General features: G+C 39.6%; 2 protein-coding genes across 2 annotated transcripts in view; one reads left to right on the top strand and one right to left on the bottom strand.

Annotated features, from left to right (window-relative positions):
• The first annotated feature begins 1,010 nt into the window (after window positions 1-1,010).
• On the top strand, window positions 1,011-16,236 carry il1rl1 (interleukin 1 receptor-like 1). Its single transcript, XM_053627874.1, has 10 exons — window positions 1,011-1,333; window positions 1,841-2,087; window positions 3,542-3,704; window positions 4,029-4,179; window positions 4,295-4,363; window positions 4,444-4,549; window positions 10,979-11,112; window positions 13,879-14,016; window positions 14,473-14,637; window positions 15,881-16,236. The coding sequence occupies exons 1-10, from the start codon at window positions 1,243-1,245 to the stop codon at window positions 16,234-16,236; spliced, it is 1,620 nt and encodes a 539-aa protein (XP_053483849.1). The 5' UTR covers window positions 1,011-1,242.
• The window catches only part of LOC128608567 (interleukin-1 receptor-like 2), a 26,051-nt gene continuing 13,978 nt past the window's right edge, over window positions 15,774-27,846 (bottom strand). The window contains exons 4-11 of the mRNA XM_053626386.1: window positions 27,547-27,730; window positions 26,557-26,713; window positions 26,181-26,243; window positions 25,244-25,385; window positions 25,008-25,150; window positions 19,873-20,016; window positions 18,769-18,927; window positions 15,774-17,788 (exon numbers count right to left, since the gene is read on the bottom strand). Coding sequence (XP_053482361.1) covers window positions 17,346-17,788; window positions 18,769-18,927; window positions 19,873-20,016; window positions 25,008-25,150; window positions 25,244-25,385; window positions 26,181-26,243; window positions 26,557-26,713; window positions 27,547-27,730 — 1,435 coding nt within the window. The 3' untranslated portion in view covers window positions 15,774-17,345. The remainder of the gene's footprint in view (window positions 17,789-18,768; window positions 18,928-19,872; window positions 20,017-25,007; window positions 25,151-25,243; window positions 25,386-26,180; window positions 26,244-26,556; window positions 26,714-27,546; window positions 27,731-27,846) is intronic.

Below are 27,846 nucleotides of genomic sequence, written 5' to 3'. Positions count from 1 at the left end.
TGGCAAGCATCTTTAGTACTTAGTAGAGCACCTTTTTGCTGTTATGACCTGCTGCAAACGAGATGCATAACCATACACCAGCTTCTGGCAGCGCTCCTGCGGAATCTTAACCCATTCTTCATGAGCAGTGGCCTCCAGTTCAGTAATATTCTTGGGTTTGGGTGCTGCAACCATGTTCTTCAAATCCCACCAGAGATTTTCTATGGGGTCCAAGTCAGGTGACTGTGATGGCCCTGTAGAATCTTCCAGGGCTTCTTCTGCAACCAAGCCTTGGTAGAATTTGAGGTATGCTTGGTATCATTGTCCTGTTGGAATGTCCAATGACACCCAAGCTTCAGCTTCCTCACAGATGGCATGATGTTTTCTCCTAGATACTTCAGTGAATCCATCTTGCCTTCCAAATGCTGCAGGTTTCAGGTGCCAGAGGTTGCAAAGCAGCCCCAGAGCATCACGAAGCCACCACCAGGTGTGACTGTGGACAGTGTGTTCTTTCTTCATTCTTCTTCCTCCAGACATACAGCTGATCTATCATGCCAAAAAGTTCCCGTTTTGTTTAATCACGGCACAGAACAGAATCCCAAAACTTCCGTGGCTTATTTATATGATGTTGAGCCGAATTTTCTTGGGCTTTTGGGTCAGTAGTGGTGTATGTCTTGGAGTTCTGGCATGGAAACAGTACACGTTTTACTGTACTCACTGAAACCTCAGTGCTGTTGCCACCAAGTCTTGCGGGTCTTTTGCATACACTCGAGGGTTTTTCACAACCTGCCTTCTCAGAAATCTGATTGCAGCTGTTGATAGCTTCCTTTTTCTGCCCTTCCAGGTATTTAATACATTTTCTGCCTCTAGCCAGTTCAGGTATTTCATGTGTTCCAGCTCAAGCACACCTGGTGTAGCTAATGAAGCCCTTAATTAGTCACATCAGCTTGAGACAGCAAATATTTTGAATATTTGTGCTGTTGTGAGAGATTCTATTCAGGAGGTTGAATAATTTTGAGACTGGGGAAATCATTAGTTGCATTTTCAGTTGAATTTGGGGAAACCACTTGAAGCATTCATTGTGTTGAACTATTTCAATTGCTTTTGTTTGATTTGTTCATTACAAACAGCTGAAAATCTGTAAATTTTGACAATAAACTGATTTGCAATGGGGGTTGAATAATTTTGATTGCAAGTGTACATGACAATACTAGTGCACTCTTGAGGAAATGAGGGATGAGGTGACGAGATCTCACTGAGTGCATGTGTGTGTTTTTGCAGATGACAGAGCTAAGGGTGCTTATTTACTTCTTTGCTGAACTTGTCATGGCCTCTGCATCCATGAATTACTCAGGTAAGGTGAAAATGGACAAGATAAGACAATGGATAAGATCCCTGACTTTTTTTTTTATCCATATATAGGGCAAACATAGTACTCTGAAACACATCTGTAATGATAATAGGCATGATGAGGTCCAACCTAGAGAACTAAATAAGTCTAAAGAATAGCAGAACACAGAATCAAGAGAACAAGGAACCCAGCGATTAACACACCAGACACTAGAAAATATGTATGCTGTCAATACAAGGTTTCAAAATAAAACTACATACCCATGCATATAGACTGGAGTTCAAACTACAAAACAAGATGGGTAATGTTTATTTCAGATCTTGGGTCAAAATTAATGGAACAATAAACATTAAAATAAATTATAAATATATATATATATATTTGAAAAATGATTTTGTTGATGATACCAGCCAGCAACATGCTGGGGATAAATTATTAAATGAATAATATAGTTGATAATGGTAAACTGATCAATAACACACTTTTGCAAGTAAACCTGTGTTTTTTCAGCCCACTGTGTAAGCCTTCAGGAAGTTGACACTATCCAAGTGATACAGGGTGAGGCACTGCGTCAGTCTTGCCCCAATCATGACTGCAGCAGCGAGATGAACAATTCGCTGATATTTTGGTTCAAAAATGGAAGTGACGGAATCCAGCCAATCACGATGGAGGAAAATGAGCGGGTCCATTACCATGGCGCTGTCTTATACTTCCTGCCTTTAAGTCTGAATGACACAGGCCTTTACATCACACAAAGGTTATTATACACAGTCTTACTTATTACACACACAGACATAACACATCTATACATATGTCTAAAGCTATTTGAGGGTCTTCTTAATTACTATTTCTAAATAGTTACATCATGGTGTACTGGGAAATATCATGACAAACACTTGATTTCCAGGTGTACTGTAGGGTGTTATTTAAAATATGAGGTGAGATTTTTAAAGCAGGCCACATTACATTTTTAAGCACACAAAACAGGCAAAATTTGCTTATAGTTTGGTAAACTGGTGCAGAGCAAGAATGTACTGCAAAAAAAAAAATAGAAAATACTATACTTTGATCAAACATTATTCATGAGCTCGTGATTAAACAAACATGAGATTTTTAAGGATATAATGTTCATATTCTTATGGTTATATTTGTGATCTGCTTTATGAATTCAGTGCCAATTTTTGGTTGCCATTGTATTTTTCTTATTTCTGAGAATGATTGTCTACTATGCTGATGTCATAGGATGACATTGCTAGCATAGTTACAGTAGTGTTTAATAGGAGAATTTCTTTTAATAGTCTCAAATGTAAAGGATAATGCTCAGGTTTCGCTATTTTAGCATGAAAGCTTTGGAAACTAATCTGCTTAAGTAGAGTGTACAGTTGAGGAGGTGAGAGCGCTAAACAGACTAAAGGACTAAAGCGCCGCTGCATCACTGCATCTAACTGGTGGCACTATCAGCAGGAAGTTAAACATGCTGGGGATAAATTATTAAAAGAATAATATAGTTGATATAGTGGTAAACTGATAAATAATACAATTTTGTGGGTAATTTAGGTAAGCAATGTGCAAATAGACCAACAAGTTGATGAAAAGCAGAAAGTTATCAGAAAATAAGTCTTGGAAGATCCCATTTTAATTATAAATATAAATATGCAAGTCTTTATAGGTTGCCTATTACTAGATTTCTATCTGGCAACAGGAACAATTTCAAGATATATGTACACACACACACACACATGTGCATATATATATATATATATATATATATATATATATATATATATATATATATATATATACACACACACACACACACACACACACGCACATACATAAAGAGACATGTGAAAAAATAAGTACACCCCATGGAAATTGTTGGCTTTTTCGACATATTTGGACAAGCAAACATTTGATCCTCTTTGAAACAGTGGCTATTAATAAAGGTGATACACTATCAAATAACATAAAATTGGATGAATACCAATAAGCAGGAGTACAAATTTTTCGGCAATGTATAATAATAACAGGAGGAATTGAAATCAAAACCTGTGCACACCATCCTTTTATGAGGACTGGACACCCCCTCTAATAATAATCATATGAATCTGAAAATTGTGATATTGTGTTATCAGACTGTACAATTTTCATATTATTCTGCCACTAGTCTCAATAACATTGTATTTTATGTCCATGGTATGTGTTTCACAGATGGTATACTGTAACTGATTGTGAAGAGTTTAAAACTGAAATTGTGGTCTACGAGACGTTTCACACCGATCAACTGTATGGAAACTTTTCAGAGCAGATAGACATTCTGCTTCTTGATTGTCCAGTGTATCAAAACAAAGGAGAAACCATTACCTGGTACAAGGTAGATTCAGAAGGAGACTCTTTTTATTTAACTTATATCACTTGCCTCAAAAGGCTTTTCTCTAGTTATTGATATTTCTCATAGGGCCACTTGAATTTTAAGCCACAACAATCCATAAACTAAAGTACCAATTGACTTGTTCTCTCCAAAAGCAATTTGTATGCTCTTAAAATGTTTTAACATGCAGATACACTTTTTTTATTATTATTATTTATAAAGGAGCATCCTTACCATTCCTTCAGTTTGTGCATCTTGTGCAGTTTGTGAGTTACAAATGATCAAAGTGGGGAAAGATGGCTCTGAAATATTAATTGTATTTTGAAGGATTTCCGTCTGATCCCTAACAATTCTGATGCCAAGCTTAAAGTTTACCTCCCTAAAGAAGAAGCTGAAGGAATATACACCTGTATGTGCACCTGGGAACATCACAATCAAGTTTACAACTCCAGTGGATCCTACCAGATTCAAAGAAAAGGTAGAGTGCTATGAGACTGTGACCACAATTGTGCTTATTAAATTTCACAATATATCAAATCATTAGAGTTGGGCTATTTAATGTTTAATTTAAAAGAGTTTGAACCTGTTTGCAGAAAAAACAGTGCTTGCTCCTCCAACCTTTCAATATCCCATCAACAACTCTGTGGAGTTTGTGGACCTTGGTAAGAATCAGCATCAGTTCCTTCTCCTGTAAACCCAATATAGATCGATTATATAAGCTTACAACGTGAAACTCTTTCAGGGGCGGAGGTGAAGCTGAACTGCCGGGTGTTCTTTGGTATCAATGTAAGGGAAGGGAGAAGTGTTTACTGGAAGAGAAACAATCACACACTGTACTGTTACAGTAGGTAAAACAACATTATTTGGCAATCAGTTATAGAATATATAATGTTTCTGCAATTAATCCACTGAGATTCCTTTGGCTAACAGTGTTGGGCAGGAATGGAAAAGTACTAATTATTATCCTTAAAGCTTCACTATCCACCTTTTTTTGTTATAAATGAACAAAAAAATCAATTATTGAGCAAGTACATAAACAAATCAGTGTTCAAAACTGTCTCCTTACCTTTCCCTGATTCGCAATGGTAAGCTTAAAATAATGATTTATTGGGTCAGATTTTGTAGGAAATGTCAGTTTGATGTTATTCATCTTTGCGTGGTAACTTTATGTCCGTAAACAAAAAGAAGAAGAGATGTGGTCTGAGGATGGTGGAGTGTTTGTAGCTTGTTCTTACAACAGTTGCTTAGAATTGAAACATGTCATCTAGATGACATCTCATCTCTACTCCAAGAAACCCATATCTTTCATCTCCTCTGTTGTCAAGTATTGGAGCTAGCATATAACCCATATGTATAGTTTAAACCATCAGATTCATTTGTGAAGAGGAGCAGTGCTAAAGCACAGCCCACATAAAAGAAATAACTCCGCAAGTAACTTGCAATTTTATGTTTTAAACAGAGATATTGATAGAGAGGCTAAAGTTCAGTTCAGTAAGTTTTAAGTATAGTTAATAATGAGCCTCATTTATCAATGCCTTATTAAAGTTAAAATTCAATTCAATTCAATTTTTATTTGTATAGAGCTTTTTACAACGGTCATTGTCTCAAAGCAGCTTTACAGAAATATATAAACACAGGATACAGATTTTAAGTGTGTGGATTAATCCCAGTTGAATAAGCCAGTGCCGATGGTGGCGAGGAAAAACTCCCTAAGATGATATGAGGAAGAAACCTTGAGTGGAACCAGACTCAGAAGGGAACCCATCCTCATCTGGGTAACAACGGATAGTGTGAAAGTAAAAGAAAGTTCATTATGGTTTCTACATGAAGTCTGTTTGTTGAACTAGTCCACTGTTCAAAGGAGACCAGAATGCAAAACTGCATGTGGTAATTGCAGTCCCAGGACCATAGCAGCAACCGTAGTCCCAGCAACCACAGTGAGAATGTCCATGTGGAATTGGAGTTTATGAGAGCTCCATCCAGAGGTAGGGCATCTGAACAGATCAGGCAGGTCCGGAGAGCAGAAAGGGTGAGGATCACTGGCATCTCTATAAAATCATGTGTGGCTCAACAGAAGGAGAGAGGGAGGTAAAGAAAGGGAGAGATTGTTAGGTAAGACTGTGCTACTCATGTTAAGCTTGAGTAAACAAATACGTTTTCAGCCTAGACTTAAACACTGAGACTGTGTCTGAGTCCCAAACACTAGTTGGAAGGCTGTTCCATAACTGTGGGGCTTTATAAGCAAAAGCGCTTCCTCCTGCTGTAGCCTTCACTATTCGAGGTACCAACAAATAGCCTGCACCTTTTGATCTAAGTAAGCGTGGCAGATCATAGAAGACCAAAAGTTCGCTTAGGTACTGTGGCGCAAAACCGTTTAGTGCTTTATAGGTCAATAGTAGTATTTTATAATCAATGCGAGATTTCACTGGGAGCCAGTGTAGTGTGGATAAGATAGGGGTGATGTGGTCATATCTTCTGGTTCTAGTAAGGACTCTTGCAGCTGCATTCTGGACTAACTGGAGCTTGTTTATGCACCTAATGGAACATCCAGACAGTAAGGCATTACAATAAACTAGTCTAGAGGTGACAAAAGCATGAACTAATGTTCTTGGTCCTAGTAGAAGTCCTTCTGTCTTTCAGAATTAAGTAAGAGGAAGTTAATAAGCATCCACCGTCTAATGTCCTTTACACATTCCTCAACTTTATTAAGCTGCTGTATGTCATCTGGCTTCGCTGAAACAAACAACAGTGGAAGCTAATTCCATGCTTATGAATAATTTGACCTAGAGGTAGCATATATATAAAGTAAAAAGTAGTGGGCCTAAAACAGAACCTTGTGGAACTAAAATATTAATAAAGTTGATACACTCTATAAATTTACATACAATTGACATTTTGTAGTAATTTTCACAATTTAAATTAACAAAAAAAACAAAGAACAAAAAAAAAACCAAAAAAAAACCAGACCAGTCACATGGAAAAAGTAAGTGCATCCCTACATTTATCACATCTTCAAATCCATGAAATTAGAATCAGGTGTTCAAGATTGGGAGCCAGTGATTAGAACCTGCTTAGGGAGTGCAGGTGGAACCTGTCTTATTTATACCCCTCTCATATCTAGTGCCTGGTGTTCCCTTTCCTATTGAGGTGTGTGGTGTCATCATGCCTATGAGTCTTGCAAGGGATTTACAAAGATCTCCAAAATATTTGAAACACATCATTCCACTTTAAGGAAAGTAATCTACAAGTGTACACAGGTTTCAAACAACTGCCAATTTATCCAGGACTGGCCAGCCCAGCAAATTCAGCCCAAGAGCAGACTGTCTGATGCAAAAAGAAGTCTCCAAGAACCCCAAAATTTCATCACAGGATCTGCTAGTAAGTCTTGCAACTGTTGGTGTCAAAGTCCATGCTTCTACAATCAGAAAGAGATGTGACCTGCATGGGAGGTGCAAATTTGACCTGCATTGGAGGTGTCACGACAAAGCCTTCAAACCTGGCAAGACTACAGTTTGCCAGTGGGCATACAGGCAAAGACCACGTCTTTTGGAATAATGTTCTCTGGACAGACAAAGATAGAGGTGTTTGGCCACAGAAACAGCAGATATGTTTGGTGCAGACCGAAGACAACTTTTTAGGAGAAGCACCTCATACCACCTGTGAAACACAGTGGTGCCTCAGAGACTGGACAGCTTGCATTCATTGATTCAACTATGAATTCTGCATCATATCAAAGAGTGCTTGAAGATAATGTATGGTGATCTGTCTGAAAGTTGAAGTTGAACTGAAAGTGGGCATTTCGACAGGATAATGATCCTAAGCACACTAGCAAATCCACCAAGGAATAACTCAAAAAGAAGAAATGGAGGGTAACTGAATGGCCTAATCAATGGATATTTGGGGATTGAGGAACCATAGCCAGGGAAAGCCCAAGCTGATGGGATGTTTATGAAATGTTCCTGGTTGCTCCTGAGTTCCTGTGATGTAGTTTCTGTTTTTGCATCGTCTGCCAGGAGCTTCTTGCTTGTGTCAGCATTTAAATTATACTGTTCCATTCTTTTTTATCAATAATTTTGTGCTATTGTACTCATTTGTTGTAGTTTCACTTTCCATTCTGCCGTATTTACATTTTTTCAAAGAATGCTTCTGTTTTTTGACTAAAGACAGCAAGCGGAGTTCATCCATGTCATATCCATCTAAAATAATATCACCTAATCTTTGTCTAAGGTACGTTAAACACTCAATATGGGGAATGTTCAGCTTGTTCAGTGTGTTGAGTGCAGGATGTTTAGTCATTCTTCCTCTGTCGTTAATAATAGCTTAATTTGTGCTAAGTGTATATTAGTTAGCCCTTTGATAGAGAAGATAGCATAGTTTCGTAGGGGAAAGTCTGGATGCCTCAGGCAGAGATAGCAATCCCCCAACTCCGGCATTAGAGCCTTCATAGCAGGGTGAATGGGTGAAGACTCATCCAAAGCTAATGCTAAGGCTCACGGGAGCACCACTCATCTCCACTTCATGTGTCCAACAGGTTAGCTCTCCTCAGTGAAGCACCTTTTGAGAAACCTGAAAGAGCTCTGGTTATAGGAGACTCTACCTTAAGGCACATGAAATTAGCTGGCCTTCAGCAGCTTTAGTTAGGTTTATACCGGGAGCCAGGATGCCGGACATATCATCTTAGGGTCTTAGGCAGGCACAGGTTTTCAAAGGTAGTTATTCATGTAATAGTTAATGATATCTGCCTTCGTCAGTCAGAGGTAACTAAGAGTAACATTGTAGAGGTGTGTAAATTAGCGAAGGTGATGTCTGCTGTATGCTCTGGCCTCATCCCAATGTGGCATGGCGATGTAGCTTACAGCAGGTTATGGTCGCTAAAGTGATGGATGTCCAGGTGGTGCTCCAAAAACAATGTGGGCTTTGTAGATAATTGGAGTAGTTTTGAGGGCAAGGGGGCCCTGTTAGGGCGGGACAGTATCCATCTCACATTGGAAGGTGCTGCTCTCATTTCTTGCAGCATAGCACATAGTCTCAGAACAGGCCTAGTTAATTTGCAACAATCCAGAGCCAAGGCCAGGGAGCAGACAAGCAGGCTAAACTGACCCACTGCTAGCTGCAGTCATCAACTAGGTTCCACAATATTGAGACTGTGTCTGTTCCCCGAGCTAAACAAAAATGTAGAAATATTCAGAACGTTTGTTTTAGTAACCTAATTAACATAAAATTAGATCATACTGAATACACAGCTGGCAACATTGATCTGAAGCTAGGACTGTTAAATATCAGATCTCTTACATCTAAACCACTTATTGTTAATGAAACCATTGCTGGTCAGAAGTTAAACATAATGTATTTAACGGAAATATGGATTAAACCAAATAGCACTAAATCAAACTAGTCCTCCTGGATACAGTTACATACATCAGCCCCATCTAACTGGCAGTGGAGGAGGTGTCGCACTCATTTATAATGATAACCTAGGGGTCACACAAAGAGATGGTCATAAATTAAACTCTTTTGAAGTTCATTATACTAGTAAAACATATGTAACTACAAAAAATAAGTTTATAGAGTCGATTCTGCTAATTATTATTTACAGACCCCCAGTGCCTTATTCTGAATTCCTTGGTGAATTTGCAGATTTAATCTTGAACCTGGTTGTTTCTTCAGACAAAACATTAATTGTTGGCAACTTTAATATTCATTCTGATAACCCAGAAGACCCTTTGAGAACAGCGGATATGTCCGTTCTAGATTCAGTAGGGGTCAATCAGAATGTAATAGCACCCACTCATAATATTGGTCACACTCTTGACCTTATACTAACAAACAGTGGGGGAAATAAGTATTGAACACATCAACATTTTTTTTAGTAAATATATTTCCAATGAGGTTTTTCACATGAAATTTTCACCAGACATCAGTATTAACTCAAGAAATCCACAAATATAAAGAATTCACAGCATTAAAGTCCATAAATTAAGTCATGTGTAATAAAGTGGAATGACACAGGAAACAAGTATTGAACACGCTATTCAGTTTAACAGAGTTCACCTGACATGATGTCAATCTAATATTCATACATCAGTTATATTCACCGAACAGCCAGAACATTAAAACCACTGACAGGTGAAGTGAGTAACATTGATTAGCCTGTTACAATGGCACCTGTCAAGGTCTTGTGGGGTGTTCCTGGTGCAGTGGCTAGTACCTACAAAAAGTGGTCCAAGGTGAACCAGTGACAGGGTCATGGGCGCCCAAGGCTCAGTGATGCATGTGGGGAGCGAAGGCTTGTCAGATCCAACAGAAGAGCGACTGTAGCACAAATTGATGAAAAAGTGCTGGCTTTGATAGAAAGGTGTCAGAACACAAAGTGCATCACAGCTTGCTGTGCAGACCGGTCAGAGTGCCCATGCTGACCACTGTACACCTGCCAAAAGAACCTACAATGGGCATGTGAGGATCAGAACTGGACCATGGAGCAGTGGACGAAAGTGGCCTGGTCTGTTGAATCATGTTTTCTTTTACATCACCCAGATGGCTGGGTGTGTGTGAGTCACTTACTTGTTGAAGAGATGGCACCAGGTTACACTATGAGAAGAAGGCACGCTGGTAGAGGCAGTGTGATGCTCTGGCATGTTCTGCTGAGAAATCTTGGGTCCTGGCATTCATATGGATGTTACTGTACTTTGACACGTACCTCCTACCTAAATATTGTTGCAGATCAAGTACATCCCTTCATGGCAATGGTATTCCCTAATGGCAGTGGCCTTTTTCAACAGGATAACACTGCCACACATGTGTGTGCTTGTGTGCCCTGTGATGAACTGGCACCCTGTCCAGGGTGTACCCTGCCTTGTGCCCGATGCTCCCTGGGATAGTCTCCAGGTTTCCCCGTGACCCTGAAAAGGAGTCATACATTCATACACTACAGACAGGCCAATCAGCCTACCATACATGTGTTTGGACTGGGGTAGGAAACCAGAGTACCCGGAGGAAACCCCCGCAGCACGGGGAGAACATGCAAACTCTGCACACACGTGGCCCCGGCGGGAATCGAACCCCGGCCCCTGGAGGTGTGAGGCGAACATGCTAACCATTAAGCCACCTTGCACCCCCTATATTATATTATATAATATATATAAATAAAAAAAGAAAGCAAATAGGAGTTAGGAATTGTTGCAGGACATTTGTATATTTGCACATGCAAAATGTATTTAAATTTAGATGAAAGAGAATGTATTTGTATTGAGAATGTATTCCACATTGTTTTTTTTCAGGATGAAAGATGGGGAAATACTGTCAAGTCTGACGATTAGTCAGGTTTCAGAGACGGACCTCCAATATAAATATTGTTGTGTAGCCATAAGCACATATAACTGGGACTTTGTATGCATCACCCTCATGGCCAGAGGTAAGTTCCCACTAGTATTAAAGGGTACGGCATCCCAAAATTGTAATATTCAATAGGATGAGGCAGGACTTGCAGGATTCTCCATATTTATACATGACAGTAAACAGGCGAGGGTCGAAACCAGGAAGAACCAGAACAATGAGACAACACAGTAACAATGAAACATGACTCAGAGTTTAACAACATGAAAGCACAACAAGACTTTGCACTGAAACAATGAAACCTTAGAGCTTAAATAAGTAAACTCATTAAAAACTAAACACAGAGCACCCAGACACAATCACGACCTACACCAATGATGGGACGAGGCCGGAGACACAAAATCAAACCAAAACCCACATGACAATGTAAAGAAGAAAGTACATGGAGGTTGAAAACAAGACATGAAAGGAACTTAAAAAAAAAACAAGCAGTTACTATAATGGTAATAAATGTATAATATTAATAAGTGTTTTTATTTTAAAAAAATAAATAAAATAACTGTCAAATCATGACTCACGCAGTTTGGCTAAATCTGATATTCCGCCCCAATTCGTGACAGAGGGTGTATCGGATGGTGGCGACCTTTTGGTTGTTAATGCCCCCAAATGCGGAAGAATTTACACACCTCAGCCCTGAGCCATAAATAAAGCAGCTGCTTCAAGCACTGAGTATAATCACACAACACATTATTTGGCTGCTGATTATAAACCATGAAGATAACACAGCTACTCCATCACTTTTCTTACCTGCATTTTATCTCCTCATTTATATGCTGAAGTTTGTATTAGTGTTCAGTATATTGTCCTATTTTTGTTAGCTAGATTTAATGCAAAAGATCATATTGTTATAAACAATGTCAGTCATCTTGAATGACACTTTGCTACAATGTAAAGTAGTGAGTGTACAGCTTGTGTAACAGTGTAAATTTGCTGTCCCCTCAAAATAACTCAACACACAGTCATTAATGTCTAAACCGCTGGCAACAAAAGTGAGTACACCCCTAAGTGAAAATGTCCAAATTGGGCCCAATTAGCCATTTTCCCTCCCCGGTGTCATGTGACTTGTTAGTGTTACAAGGTCTCAGGTGTGAATGGGGAGCAGGTGTTTTAAATTTGGTGTCATTGCTCTCACACTCCCTCATACTGGTCACTGGAAGTTCAACATGGCACCTCATGGCAAAGAACTCTCTGAGGATCTGAAAAAAAGAATTGTTGCTCTACATAAAGATGGCCTAGGCTATAAGAAGATTGCCAAGACCATACAGCGGTTTAACAGGACAGGTTCCACTCAGAACAGGCCTCGCCATGGTTGACCAAAGAAGTTGAGTGCACGTGCTCAGCGTCATATCCAGATGTTGTCTTCAGGAAATAGACGTATGAGTGCTGACAGCATTGCTGCAGAGGTTGAAGGGGTGGGTGATCAGCCTGTCAGTCCTCAGACCATACGCCGCACACTGCATCAAATTGGTCTGCATGGCTGTCGTCCCAGAAGGAAGCCTCTTCTAAAGATGATGCACAAGAAAGCCTGCAAACAGTTTGCTGAAGACAAGCAGACTAAGGACATGGATTACTGGAACCATGTCCTGTGGTCTGATGAGACCAAGATAAACTTATTTGGTTCAGATGGTGTCAAGCGTGTGTGGCGGCAACCAGGTGAGGAGTACAAAGACAAGTGTGTCTTGCCTACAGTCAAGCACGGTGGTGGGAGTATCATGGTCTGGGGCTGCATGAGTGCTGCCGGCACTGGGGAGCTACAGTTCATTGAGGGAACCATGAATGCTAACATATACTGTGACATACTGAAGCAGAGCATGATCCCCTCCCTTCGGAGACTGGGCCGCAGGGCATTATTCCAGCATGATAACAACCCCAAACACACCTCCAAGACGACCACTGCCTTGCTAAAGAAGCTGAGGGTGAAGGTGATGGACTAAACCCTATTGAGCATCTGTGGGGCATTCTCAAACGGAAGGTGGAGGAGCACAAGGTCTCTAACATCCACCAGCTCTATGATGTCATCATGGAGGAGTGGAAGAGGACTCCAGTGGCAACCTGTGAAGCTCTGGTGAACTCCATGCCCAAGAAGGTTAAGGCAGTGCTGGAAAATAATGGTGGCCACACAAAATATTGACACTTTGGGCCCAATTTGGACATTGTCACTTAGGGGTGTACTCACTTTTGTTGCCAGCGGTTTAGACATTAATGGCTGTGTGTTGAGTTATTTTTGGGGGGACAGCAAATTTACACTGTTACACAAGCTGTACACTCACTACTTTACATTGTAGCAAAGTGTCATTTCTTCAGTGTTGTCATATGAAAAGATATAATCAAATATTTACAAAAATGTGAGGGGTGTACTCACTTTTGTGAGATACTGTATTTTTTCTCCACTCATAGTTACATTGTAATTGCCATTAGTTATGGTACAGTTCATTAATAAATACAGCACTGTGGTTAATTTATGTGGGATGGGTCCTCTCTGTGACCATACTATCTCTCCCCATTTAACAGAAAGCAAGAGGACACACTAACATTGCTGGCCTGAGTGTTTGTGCTGAGTGCTTTTTTCTGAGTGATTAGATCGATGGAAACTTTGTTGATGTTGTGTCAAACATTTAGCAGCTTTATAAACAAGTAGTTCCTATAAGTATATTGTGGGGTTATTGTTGCTGTGTTCACGCTAGCGATGATAGAAAGGTGTCCGAACACACAGTGCGTTGCAGCTTGCTGTGTATGGGGCTAATTAAAATATGCTGTTACTAGAGCACATTGCTTTATGTTTCAGAATCACTGCTCCCAGTGGTTGTGACGTTTTCATGCACAATCCTGTTCCTTCTGCTGGCTGCTGGGATGGTGAAGTGGTTTATTGTGGATCTGGTCTTGTTTTTCAGAAGCTTCAGAATAATGCAAAGCAAAAGAGATGGTAAAGAACTTTGGAAAATATAATAGTAATGAACTCAAAAGGAATGTATTATTGATTTGTTAAGGAATTTTTATATTTTACAGAAATGGCATTTTCATGATACACACTTTGGGCCTTTGTGTTTTCTGCTGGTTTCAGCTCCTTGCACAACTGAACTGAATTTAATAACCCATGTGAAGCGCTGAATTAGACCAACCATAATGTGTGAGCAATGTGTGAGATTAGAAAACTGTACTGAATATCAAATAGGTTGAGTTGCAGTATGAGAAGTTAAAAAAAGGCAGCTCTGTGCAGAATTATTTGTCCCAGTGATTTAGAGACATAGTGATGTAAGTGTTAATGTGTGACATTTAGGCCCTGAAGAACAATACACAGACAAGAACAGATTTGTGTACAAATCTTACCAGTACCAGCCTTTGTGTTTTATAGAAGGGTTTAAATGTTCTCTGTCTTTAGATGGCAAAGTATATGATGCATATGTGATCTACCAGAAGGATAATATAGATGAAAAAAACGGAAAGAAAGTTGCTCATTTTGTCAACAAAGTTTTGCCAGCTGTACTGGAGAACGCCTGTGGCTTTAAACTCTACATTCATGGCAGAGACGACCTACCTGGTGAAGGTGCAGTATAACAGTATTACCCATACCTCAATTATATATATAGTCATCCATAGCATCGTGCATTGAGACTTCATATATTGTATATACCAAGCGATATAGTTATAATTAGTGAGGATGTGCCTATATACAAGTTATTTTGTAGAGTATATGTATAGAGTCTGCTACTCTAGGTTTCAGACATTTGAATGTATATCATTAGTCAGAGCCAACTGACAGCTTAAAAAGCCAAAATGTCTCAGATTCCTTATCCAGTATTGTAGTGATGGCTGGGAATGATATAAGATGGGAGAGTCGAATCTAATTTTACTCTCGTCTGACCAGACTACACTCTCCCATTATTTCATAGGCTTGTCCTGAAAACAAAGGTTCACATACTTTTGCCACTCACAGATATGTAATATTGGATAATTTTCTCAATAAATAAATGACCAAGTGTAATATTTTTATCATATTTTTATCTACTTTTAGAACATGTGAAAATATGATGGTGTTTTAAGGCATATTTATGCAGAGATAGGGAAAATTCTACAGGGTTCACAAACTTTCAAGCATCACTGTACATGGGAATGGGTAGGCTTAAAAATTGTACTCCAGTCAGCTAATAGAGGGCCTCAGAGACATTTTGACTTCACTATTTACCCCCTGTCACAATATCTACGCATATATACAGTCATTGATCCTAACTGACTGAGCTACTATTTGCTAGCTAGCTGATATTATCCATCATTTTAATGTAAGTAAACCATTGCCTTTTATTTGTCATCTAATAACTTCTATGAAATGCATTTATTGTAAGGAAGTTATAGGGGGAGATATGAAGGTCACCTGAATTTGAAAACGACAAAACATTATTCCTGAAAATAAATTGTGGAGATGTAACTTAAAATTTAAGGTTGGCTAAGTCACAATTCACTAACATGGGAATGGGCGGGGTTAAAATGCCATGAACTCCACCCGGTATATACAGTCATTGGTCCAGATGCACACCTTCTGGCAAAGCTTTCTAATAAAGAAAAAAAAACCCCTGTCGAGTAGAAATCACCACCTGGTGCCTGACTAATGCAACTGTTATAAATAAATGAACTGAACCAAGAATGAAACATTCATATTGGCTTTATAATTGTACTGACATAAAATAAACAAAAGTAATCCAGGACATCAAATACTAAGTATTGAACTCAGTGACAAGGGAAGGAATATATTCAAAATTTGTTCATCAGCTAACGTTTCTCTCCACCACCAGACTGCACTGAGCTGATTGAGACGAGAATGCAGCTGAGTCGCAGGCTCATAGCTGTGCTGCCTCCAGGAGTCAGTCAACATCAAGGGGTCAAAACCTCACTCTGTTATGACTGGCATGTGGGGCTGCACCGAGTGCTGGTCGAGCAAGAACTGAAAGTGATTCTGATTCAACTGGGAGATATGAAGGAGTATTCCCATCTGCCCCTGGGGCTGCAGCATCTCCTCCAGAAGACTCCCCCCCTAAGGTGGGATGAGGGGAGTGGCCGAGCAACTTGCCCCACCTCCCGTTTCTGGAAGCAGGTGCGCTACATGATGCCTGTTCCTCCAGACTCCAGCTCTCATGGTGTTGACTTTTAAATCTAATAAGCACTGTTAAACATACTATAGATGCTTCTATCTGAAATCCTTATAACTCACAATACAGGTACATTATCATGTTAGACCATGTTTGAATCGTTGCAACAATAACTGATTGACATTTAAGCATTTTTTTTGACACAAGCCTGTATATGAATTATATTATTTTTATTCCTCAGAATGCTCTCTACTTAAACTGTACACTTAGACCTCAGTCTTGTATTCTTGTAAACCTTTTTTAAAGAGTATGTACAGATTTATATAAACAAAATTTTAACATAGAATTTAGAATTTCTTCAAAAGTTAAATGAAATAAATAAATAAATATATAAAAATAGAAAACAATATTCTTATAGCCATTCTGAAAATCCTTCTCAATTCCCAGAGACGCCACAATTATGAGTGCAAATCCACAAAAACCCACAAAAGTCCCTCCTCTCGATCAGCAAGCTCGAGAAGACTATTTGTGGCTAACTAGTTGTGGGTTATTGTCTGTTAGGATATATAGGCTGTTAGTGCTCATATGCACATCATAAGCAATTATAAATTTACAAAATGTCCAACTAATTTCTGAGTAAATAAATAAAATATTTATTATCAAATTATTTTATGTACAAACCAATAAATCTGTTGTATAGAAAAAGCTTCTGACAATGTTAATAAACAATCTGTTGTGCTCAGAGGTTGTGTTTGCTTGCTTTCTGTTGCCATCATGTGGACAGACCCAGAAATATATACTAACACCTAATTCTAACATTTGCCATACCTTCAACCACTCCGCTAGTTCATCTTCACCAGATTACTGGATTCACCTGGGACTTTGTGCCTTTTTCCACTAAACAATCTGAAACAGAACTAAAACCTATTCAATTGGCCAGTGGAGTACACAATGGTATCTAAATGGAATATCATGGAAATGGGAACTCCTGCATATCAGCTCACAGAGCATGCACCACAATACACACAGAGATCACAAGTTTGTATCCCGGCAATGTCACAGCTGTCCATGGCCTGGATCAAGGAAATAAAATTGGCTGTGCTGTCTGGGTGGGAGGGATGTTATACTCTATCTCCCCTGTCAGTTACAATGACACCACCACCATGCAGCTTTAAACCATAACAGCTGTTCTGGTTTTTTGCACTGGTGGCATTCGATAACGCATCTGCTTCCAGAATCTTCCATTGGGCTCACTGGTGTAGTGCTCCTTCCACTTGAGTATCCCCTGAGTGTGCCTAACATAGCGCAGTGATTCAGGGAACAGAGCATCATCCACTTCTCCTCCCACCTGGACTAGGATGACCTGCAAGCACTCTTTCACCAGGGCATCGTACAGACCCACCCAGCACTCGTAAGGGCCCCAGTTCAACTGAGATGATTCAGAGAGATCTGCATCAGTCGCTGTTATGTTGTTGTTTAAACTTAAGTGCTCCGGTGGCATTTTATTTAAAAGTCCCCCTTCATTATCTGAAGGCCTTGTGAAAGCCTGGGATGGAAGAACAATAATTAGCCGCCGACTCTTCCCAACTGTTTCAGAGATGACGTCATGGACCGCTGTGGGAATTAAAAAAATGGAATTTTCTTAATACATTTATTAGTTATGTTTTTGAAACCAACTTTGTTTTTGACCTTGAAACAGTTTACATCTTTGAGAATACAGAGTCTGCTCTGTAGCAAATATTTTTTGCTCTGCTGTGTTACTAATTCTCTTATCTGTAACCTTTTAATGTTAAATGTAGGATAGTAATTTGGGGGGAATTATATGGGAACTTTATTTCATTCCCAACAGTGCATGTGTCTGGGATAAGAAGCATGACAATAAAGTTGAAAATGACAGTTATGAGAACATATGAACATTCTTTCCATATAAATGTATTAGTATGTCCAGTTGTGTTCTCTTTTTGTACTCATGGTTACTCACATTACATCAATAATGCGTTATTATCTGATTTTCCTACTGCCTTGTAACTAGTGTGTGTAAGTACTCCTAAGAACTAGCACTGGTTCACTCCAATCCTCTTGTTCAGTTTTCTGTTTTCTTTCATCCATCCATCCATCCATCCATCTTCTACCGCTTACTCCTTCTTCAGGGTCACGGGGGAACCTGGAGCCAATCCCAGGGAGCATCGAGCACAAGGCAGGGTACACCCTGGACAGGGTGCCAGTCCATCGCAGGGCACAATCACATACACACTCACACACCCATTCATACACTACGGACACTTTAGACACGCCAATCAGCCTACCATGCATGTGTTTGGACTGGGGGAGGAAACCGGAGTACCCGGAGGAAACCCCCGCAGCACAAGGAGAACATGAAAACTCCGCACACACATGGCCCCGGCGGGAATGTTTTCTTTCATATGTCTCTTAATTGATGGAGACAAACAGCAGCACTAGTATCACACTCAGCTACATTAATAGACAGTTACATGAACTGTCTAAATCACTTTCAAACTGTTTCTCAACACAATAAAGGCAAGTAAACTCAAATGTAAATACAATCTAAATGAAAAACTGTACAGTAGGTGTACCTGCGCCTGGTAGTGCATCCCGGCCACTAATGAACAATTTGTAGCCAAGTCGATCCTCCAGAACCTCCGGGAGAACATGCAGGGCAAAGGTTGTTGCAGAAGACACTCTGTGATCATCACCATGGAGGTAACTGACATAGGCATCATACAGTTTTCCATCTGTCAGGTTAAAAACAGCAATGAGCAATTTTAAAATGCTGTTCACAAACACACTGGAATTTTATATAACACTACTACACTGAGGTATTTGCAGATATCAGCAAATTGATGAGTTCTGATTTTGCAAACATGAATGTAGATTGTGAACGCTGCCTTTTTCTGCAGCAATAAATACAAATAGGAAAGAAGCTGAACAAAAACTGACCTCATTTAAAAATAGGCTAGATAAGGACTAGGCTACAGACATTCTGCTAAATAACCTACAGAGTTTCTAAATTAGTTTACAGATTTGCTAAATAGCCAACATACTTTCAGAATGACTATCACATCCAGATGTGGTTAATCCCGAGTCTGTTGCCGCAAAGTTAGAAGCACACATTTATATATGATGACTTTGTAGGCTGTAGCTTTACAATTTCCCTTCACTGGAACTAAGCAGCCCAAATCTGTTCCAGCATGACAATGCCCCTGTACACAAAGCAAGCTCCATGAAGATATGGTTGGAGTGGAAGAATTCGAGTGTCCTGCACAGAGCCCTGACCTCAGCTCCACTGAACACCTTTGGGATGAACTGGAACCTCCTCAACATCTCAACATCAGTGCCTGACCTCACTAATGCTCTTGAAGCTGAATGAACACAAATCCCTACAGCCACGCCCCAAAATCCATTGGAAAGCCTTTAATATGTGTGTAGTCTGTTATAGTAAGAGCATGGAGACCAACTCCATATTAATGCCCATGGTTTTGGAATGGGGTGTTTCAGATATGGGTGTTATGGTCAGATGTCCACATATTTTTGGCCATATGATGCACATTTCCTTCTCAGCTCTAGACAACCAGCTGAGATTTGCATGTGCAAATTAATCTTCTTAATGAAGTCTTGAACGTATTGAAGCTAAGCATATTGAATTGTTTGTCACACATACTTCATGCAATACTACTCACCATTTTGTTGTTTCAAACAAGGGCTGAGAGTCCTATAAGCGAGTATCAGGTCCACTTTAAACCAATAAAACAGCAGGAACCCCAGTGCTACTATTGCATAAGCAGTGAATACCGCCAAAGTCCAATACAGCCATTTCTGACTGGCTGTTAAGGGAAAAAATAAATAGCTATGAGATGAATGAAAAGAATGATCATATGAAAATCAGAATGGATATTTAATGTGTACTTCCATAAGTATTGGGACACCTGCTTTTCCATATAATACATTATGCAGTTTTAACTATGTGAAGTGAGTTTGAACTGAGTGTGAAGGTCTTATGTCATCTACATCATCAAATTGACTAGCATGCCAAGGTTACTTGACATGTGGTAAGCTTCAAGATGTTTCACCTAAATCATTTCAACAGAGTGGTGAGAAATACATTTAAGAAAGAATCCACTAGCTACCTACCTAAATAATATGTGTTTTAGGTGATTCTACATATCTCCTATACACACAAATAAAAGATCTGCATTATTATTATGAAAGATGTTGGAGTCCTGTTGTAATGTTCATAAAGAAGACCTAGTGTGTTCTTTATCAGAAAATCATAGTCAAAGGTACAAGACGGGGTCAGAGAACAACCAGACAACATCAGCCTGAAGTTTCCAAAATCAAGGAAAACAAGCGAGGGTCAAAACAAAGAAGTTGTATGAAAAAAGAAGAAGTGGTAACATGGGAAACTAAGGCTTGGACACAAGACAAATTGTTTGCAAGGAGGAACAGAAAGAATAGGACAGGAACAGACAAACTAATGACAGGCTGGGGCAGAGAGCGGACTAGAGCAGAAACCAAAAAAAGCACATGGCAAAACATACAGGGAAACAGTACAAAGATTAAGCATTGCAACAGTCGCCATCTTTGGAAATGTGCCAAGTGTGGAAGCGTTCATGATACCTGTCATGTTTTTTATTCTTATATGATTTGAACAAATTAATCCACATAATAGTTTTGTTTTAATAAACTTTGAATTATCTTCGAATAATTAATCAATAATGATGAGTAGAGGAGATTTAGCCAATATTTTAACGTTTATATATGTTTCATTTACTACTATGACTATATAATTGTATGTATTTTTCTTATATCTGTCTTTGGGTACCATGAAAGGTACTTCAAAATACTAACCCCATTTCCATAAAAATGATTTTTTTTTTCTAAAATGCAATAAAAACGAAAATCTATGATGTCAAGTCTCTTGAAACATAAAAAAGAAAAGATATTCAAAGTTTTCACTGACCAACTTACTTGTATTTTGTAAATATAAACAAATATAGTATTTGATGCCTTCAACACACTCAAAAAAAGTTGGGACAGAGGCATGTTTACCACTGTGTTACATCACCCATCCTTTTAATTACACTTTTTAATCATTTGGCAACTGAGGATACTAATTGTTGCAGTTTTGCAAGTGGAATTTTTGCCCATTCTTGCTTGATACCAGACTTCAGCTGCTCAACAGTCCTTGGTCGCCATTGTCTGAGTCTCCTCTTAGTGTCACGTTCTGTCACAACAGAGGCGGAGACGGATGCAAATGCAGTTTATTGAGTTTTAATATATAAAAGTCCAGCAAACAATTCCAATACGTAAGGCAAATTCAGAGTCAAGGCAGGCAAAAGAGTCAGGCGATTGGCAAACTGAATATCATAGAGAAACCAAAATACAAAAATCAGGGAACAAACAAAGTAAAAAAATAGAATAGCAATACAGGGGGGTGGGGGGCTTGGTAATGACAGAACACAAAGGAAACTGAGCAATTACTTCGGAGGGATGCAGTGACAGAATGAGGCACAATGCACAGTACTGAATGTGGAATTGTGAACAGGTGCAGACAGTCATATGATGTGGTCAGGTGAGGTGCAGTGGCTGATGGGAAATGTAGTCTCTAGTCCCTTTTCCGGTATTTCCATGACAGAACTCCCCCTTTAACGCATGTCTCAGAAGAGCGTAATAAGTTTAGGAGGTGGTTCTGGACACCCAGACCAGATGTTCCTAAGAATTTTCAAATCCACTTGATTGTCTTCCCTTGCGGGGCCAGATGGAGTACAGATGCGGGGCGATCTCTTCCATACCACAAAGAGATGACATGATATCCCCAGTCTGGCTTGGGTGTGGAGCAATGGCTACCATGCAGCCAGCGGGGGGAAAGAAGCTCAAGGCGTAGCCTGAGGGGGGAGCGACGTTAACAGACCTAGAGGGGGAAGTGACGCTCTCTGTGAGGTCAGAGGGGGGAGTGAAGTTCTCAGCGAGGCCAGAGGGAGGAGCAATGCTCCTCACAAAGCATGAGGGGGGAGTGATGTCCACCGTGGAGCAAGTAGGGGGAGCGACGTGTGGTGAGAAGCAGAGAAACAGAGTGACGTCTTTAGTGGAAAATGGAGGCAAAACGATGTCCTCAGCCGAGCAGCATGGCGGAGCGACGTCCTCAGCCAAGCAGGAAAGTGGAGTGACGAAGAGAAGCCTGGCGTAGTGGCGTCCAACGCGTGCAGAGAGTCAAAGCGGAGCTTTTGGCCTCAACAGGAGGTGGAGCAACGTCCTTAGCTGAACAGGGAGACTGAGCGGCATCCTCAGCTGAAAAGGGATGCTGAGCCGTGTCCTCAGTTGAATAGGTAGGCTGAGCGACATTCTTTGTTGACTTGGCAGGCTGAACGAAATCTGCAGTAGGGGAGGGTGGGTGGGGAAAAATCTTACGGATGGCTTGAGAGGCCGTCTTGTCGGCCTCAGACAAGAACTTGGCTTGAGAGGTCACCTCATTGACCTCTGGTTGGAGCTCAGCAGGGGAGACAGCCTCTTGGGTCTCAAGCTGGAGCTCTGGAGATGAGGTCACCATGTTGACTGCCAGCTGGAGCTCTGCAGGAGAAACCGCCTTGTGGGTCTCAGGCTTGAGCGCTGGAGAAGAGGTCGCCACATTGACCTCCGGCTGGAGGTTCGCAGGGGAGACTGCCTTGTGGGTCTCAGGTTGGATCTCTGGGGATGAAGTCGCCATGTTGACCTCCGGCTGGAGCTCTGGAAATAAGGTCGCCACGTTGACCTCTGGCTGGAGCACGGCAGGGGAGACTGCCTTGTATGTCTCAGGCTGGGGCTCTGGGGATGAGGTCGCCACATTGACCTATGGCCGTAGCTCAGCAGGGGAGACCACCTCATGGGTCGCTGGCTGGAGCTCTGGAGATGAGGTCGCCATGTTGGAGCCCTGCAGGGGAGACCACTTCATGGGTGATGCACCCCCATACCATCACAGATGCTGGCTTTTGCACCTTTCACTTATAACAGTCTAGTTGGTCTTTTTCATCTTTGGCACAGAGAACTCAACGCCTTTTTTTCCTGAAAACAAATTGAAACGTGGACTCCTCTGACCTCAGCACACATTTCCACTGCCTTTCAGTCCATCTGAGAGCTCAGAGAACTCATTGGTGTTTCTGCATAGAGTTGATGTGTGGCTTCCTCCTTGTGAGTTTCGGGTTGTATTTCTGGATGCAGCGGCGGACAACGGTTTTCATAAGTGACAGCGGTTTTCTTAAGTGACAATGGTTTTCCGAAGTACTCCCAGGCCCATGTGGTTATATTTATCACAGTAGCATGATGATTTCTCAAGCAATTCCACCTGAGGGCTCGAAGGTCACTCACATTCAACAGTAGATTCTGGCCTTGCTTTTTACACAATGAGATTTCTCCGGATTCCCTGAATCTTTTCACAATATTATGCACTATAGATGGTGAAAGACCTAAATTCGTTGCAATCTTGCGTTGAGCAATGTTCTTTTTGAACTGACTGACAATTCTCTCATGAAGTTTGGCACAAAGTGGTGAGCCACAACCCATCCTTGCTTGCAAAGACTGAGCTTTGGGTGGATGGTCCTTTTATGCCCAATCCTGATACCCTCCCCTGTTACCAATTAACCTGATCCTCCAAAACTTTCATTCTTATTTTGCCTCTTTTTTTGAGTGTGTTGAAGGCATCAAATTCTAAATTTGTTTATATTTACAAAATACAATTAAGTTGGTCAGTGAAAACATTGAATATATTTTCTTTGTACTTTGTCAGTTAATTAAAGTTTCAAGAGACATAAAGTCACAGATTTTTTGTTTTTAATTCCATTTTAGAAAAAATCCCAACTTTTATGGAAATTGGGTTAGTAAATTATTATTATTATTATTATTAGTAGTAGTAGTAGTAGTAGTAGTAGTACTAGTAGTAGTAATAGTAGTAGGAGTTGGTACATGTTAGTCACCTAATTTGAAGAAAACCTATGATTAGATTATGGTCAGATATATAATATAATATAATATATAAATAAATGTGTTATAGATATATAACACATTTACTCTACAGCTAACTGTTTTGATGAGGAAAATATACATCACTTATCACAGTTATCTGGCTAGCCTGTTGCTAACAAAAGTCAAACATGCAGGTGTCCATTTATTTTTTCACGTCATCTTTTGAATGTGCCGAAGTCGAAAATGATGTAAATGATGTAAATGATGAAGTGATTCCAACCAATTACAAGGTGAGTTAGAGTGAATAAGAACAGACCAGCTGACAAAAGAACGATTAACCTCATAGGAAGCTAAAGATCTGCTCAAGTTTTCCACTTTGAAGCTGAAGAAAAGCTGAAGAAAAAGTTATTCTAACTGATCACCTTTATCCTATGATGAAACATTTCTATCCCGATGGGAGTGGTCTCTTATGCTATGGCCTTCACACTCACATATGGGAGCCACATTTTGGAGCGATGTGTTAGACAGCTATTTTCCAGTTAAGTGAATATCTTTTCAAAGAACAGTGTTCATCACCCGAGTACAGTTCCAGACACTTGTAAAATCTGTGTTAAGACACACTGCTTTTCTGGTGACTCATGAGGCACGACACTTTACTAACACACTATGTTATATTTTCCCTTAATTTGAATTATTTCTTTAATAATCATAATATAACTTAAACTGCCTATGAATTATTTACAGATTGTGACAGATGCTGGGATTTAGAGTGACTTTCCACTGTCTTTGGTGGGACACGGCAACATTTTGCTGGGGCATTTGGCAAATAGGCATGTGTGTATGTATGACATGAAGTTATCCAGTGTGTGTAGTAACTCACATTGAATAAGTATTACTGTGCCGTTGTCATGGCCTACAGAGTTGAGGACGCAACACTGAAAAGGGATGTTCAAGAATTCTTGCTGAACTTCAAGAATGGTAAGATTAATGTGGCGATACTCCACATTGTTTTCTGTTGTACAGCTAAGAGCAAGCAAACAAAAATATCAGTATAACACACACATCACTTCATGTATTCATTTCTCTGTGATATACACCACACACTTTGATACTTACCCATTATGAGCAACAAAATGTTGTGGGTAATCCTCAGTAAACATGTTGTTCATCATCCAATAAGGCCTGGTACTTTCTACAGCATCCATTTCACAGGAACCAGGCCCAACAAACACTTTGCAGTTTAACACCTGCTTTGAACCTGCATTAACAAACACACAATGTTCACACACTTCAACTGACTGGCCACTGCAATAGCAGTGCTAAAATGTGCCAAGAATATAAAATAGTATAATTATAATAACAGTATAATTTGTCATGCACTAAAAAAAAGAGCCACAATCATTAGTACTACTCTTCACAGCTGGAAAAGATGCAGTGAAAATGGTAAATAATTAGCTTGTTTGAGAATTATCACTATTGGTAGTTATATACAATCTAGGTTTTATGTTATTTATTTTAGCTAGACACAAACCCAGAGCATGTATGCACTTGAGTGTCTTATTTCCTGAGTTTGTACAGATATATGAAAATTCTAAAACGCCTAAATTGTTGTTTTCAATACTTGAAATGAACCTTGGATAAAACACTGCAGAATGTTTCATTTTTACAGTGCAAGTGGACAAAAATTAAATTCAGTAAAAAAAAAAAAAAAACATTTTTTTCTTTTTCATTAACATTATAAAGATACTAACTTTAAACTAAAAAGTCATTTTTGATTCCATATCAAATAGTAGGAAAAATAATTAGGAAAAGTCCCATATGGAAGGTAAGGTACAGTGTAAGCATGGACTTTATGCAAGGCATGTGCACTGCATTAGAGTGCAATTTTGTCAGTACTACTCTTACTACTAAGTGATGTTACCCCTGCCATGAAAGATAATGGCATGTTATTAATAACCTAATAAACTGGTTACTTTTGTAACACTCTTTCAAAAAATTACACTCACCAGCTTCACTGTACAAATAGGAGATTTTTTTCATCAACAGTACTCACCCAGTTTCACAACAAGAGTTTCCTGTCGTGGTTTTATGACTTTTGGCTTCTGTGGAACAGGACCTGTTCACACGGCAGTGACGGTTATGAGGTGTTAAAGAGGTCATAGCATGCAAATGAATTTTAACAAGTGTGAAGTGTTTTCCTTTTAAATGCAATCTGGTTTTCTGCTAGATACAGTGACAGGAAAGTGTTTTACATCACCAGGATTTTGGTTAAAGGCTGCCATTATACCATGAGCCATAAGTGCATAACTGACACACTTGTTTCATTTAATCTAATACTGTTATTTAATTACCTTACATGTTACACCACACTGAGCCACAGTGTGTGTGTGTGTGTGTGTGTGTGTGTGTGTGTGTGTGTGTGTATTTACTAGTATGAATGAAGACTTTCTTGCTCTGAGCCACAGTGTATGAAGTTCCATTATAGGTGAAGTTCATTAAGCAGGTGTACACTCCTTTGTCATCCTCTGAAACTCTGCTGAATCGAAGCTTGACAGTTTTCTCAGCCCAGCTAAGAGGACTGCAATCCTATTACGTGAAAAAATAAAACAAAAATCAAATACAACCTATAAAGACTCCTATAAAATCATGTGAGGAATGATATGCAGTACACTCAGAGCTCAGTGTATGAGGTACACCAACCTTTCCGTTACACTCATTAGCCCTTTTATCTATCGTACTGTTTTATAATTACTGACCATCTGTGTCTGAATAATTTATCAGGCCATAAGTCTACTGATGACTGGATATCATTTGTGGATAACAGTAGTGGATACAGGTGTCACCAACTGAACATATTGGGCACATTTATTAGGTATACCAGATAAAAGGAAATAGTAAGAGCAATGCTTAAAAAAGGGCAACATATGTAGCTACATTTAATTTTAGCATCTCAAAATTTATTACTCACTGGATTCTTCAGATATAATATGAGTCAAAATGTCACTACTACACAGTATAAGATGTTTTAAACATAGTTCATTATTGAATTAATTCCATTGGCTGCCACATTTCCTCCATCTCTTATTTACACTCTCACCTGTACAAATCTTTGTGAAGGAACAGAAGGAAATATTTTTGTGTATTTATGTTGCTAATAATAATAATAATAATGAATCGGGATGAAAGATGAACTGGATAAGGTGTTGTGTAGTTTAAACAACATTTATTCGACATTTTTTACTGCTACCATCAATTCTACTCAGAAAGCCTAGGTTATTGGGACATTCTTCCCTCAGTAAAGAGCAAATCAAAGTAAATGAACATTGGTTAATGCAAGCTCCTTGATGCAGAAAGATCAGTTAGTCTTTATAGTTTATTAAACCCAGGGAATGTCTCATTTGACAGTCTTTGCAAGATACCTTCATCCAGGTCCAGCCAACATGGGAAACTGAATTTAATTTGTCAATTGTCCGCATGTCTTCACTGTCACAAGGAAGACGTGCATTCGTGTTCTTCATTAGGATCACTTCTGAGGTCGGTTGGGGACATTTGCTCTTGGACACAGAAATGGAAAAATGTGCTTCACAAGGGACGTCCTTGTCACTGCAAATATTAGAGAGGAACATATTGTCTGATTAAACAAGATGCAGAACACCATTTCATGTATAACATTAACAGATGTGAAATGTCATGAATTCCTTTTCTCAGCACGCTTTGCA

This window comes from Ictalurus furcatus, chromosome 6 (assembly GCF_023375685.1).
Source record: "Ictalurus furcatus strain D&B chromosome 6, Billie_1.0, whole genome shotgun sequence".
NCBI classification, from domain to species: Eukaryota; Metazoa; Chordata; class Actinopteri; order Siluriformes; family Ictaluridae; genus Ictalurus; species Ictalurus furcatus.
This window is presented reverse-complemented; position numbering and strand designations above follow the sequence as displayed.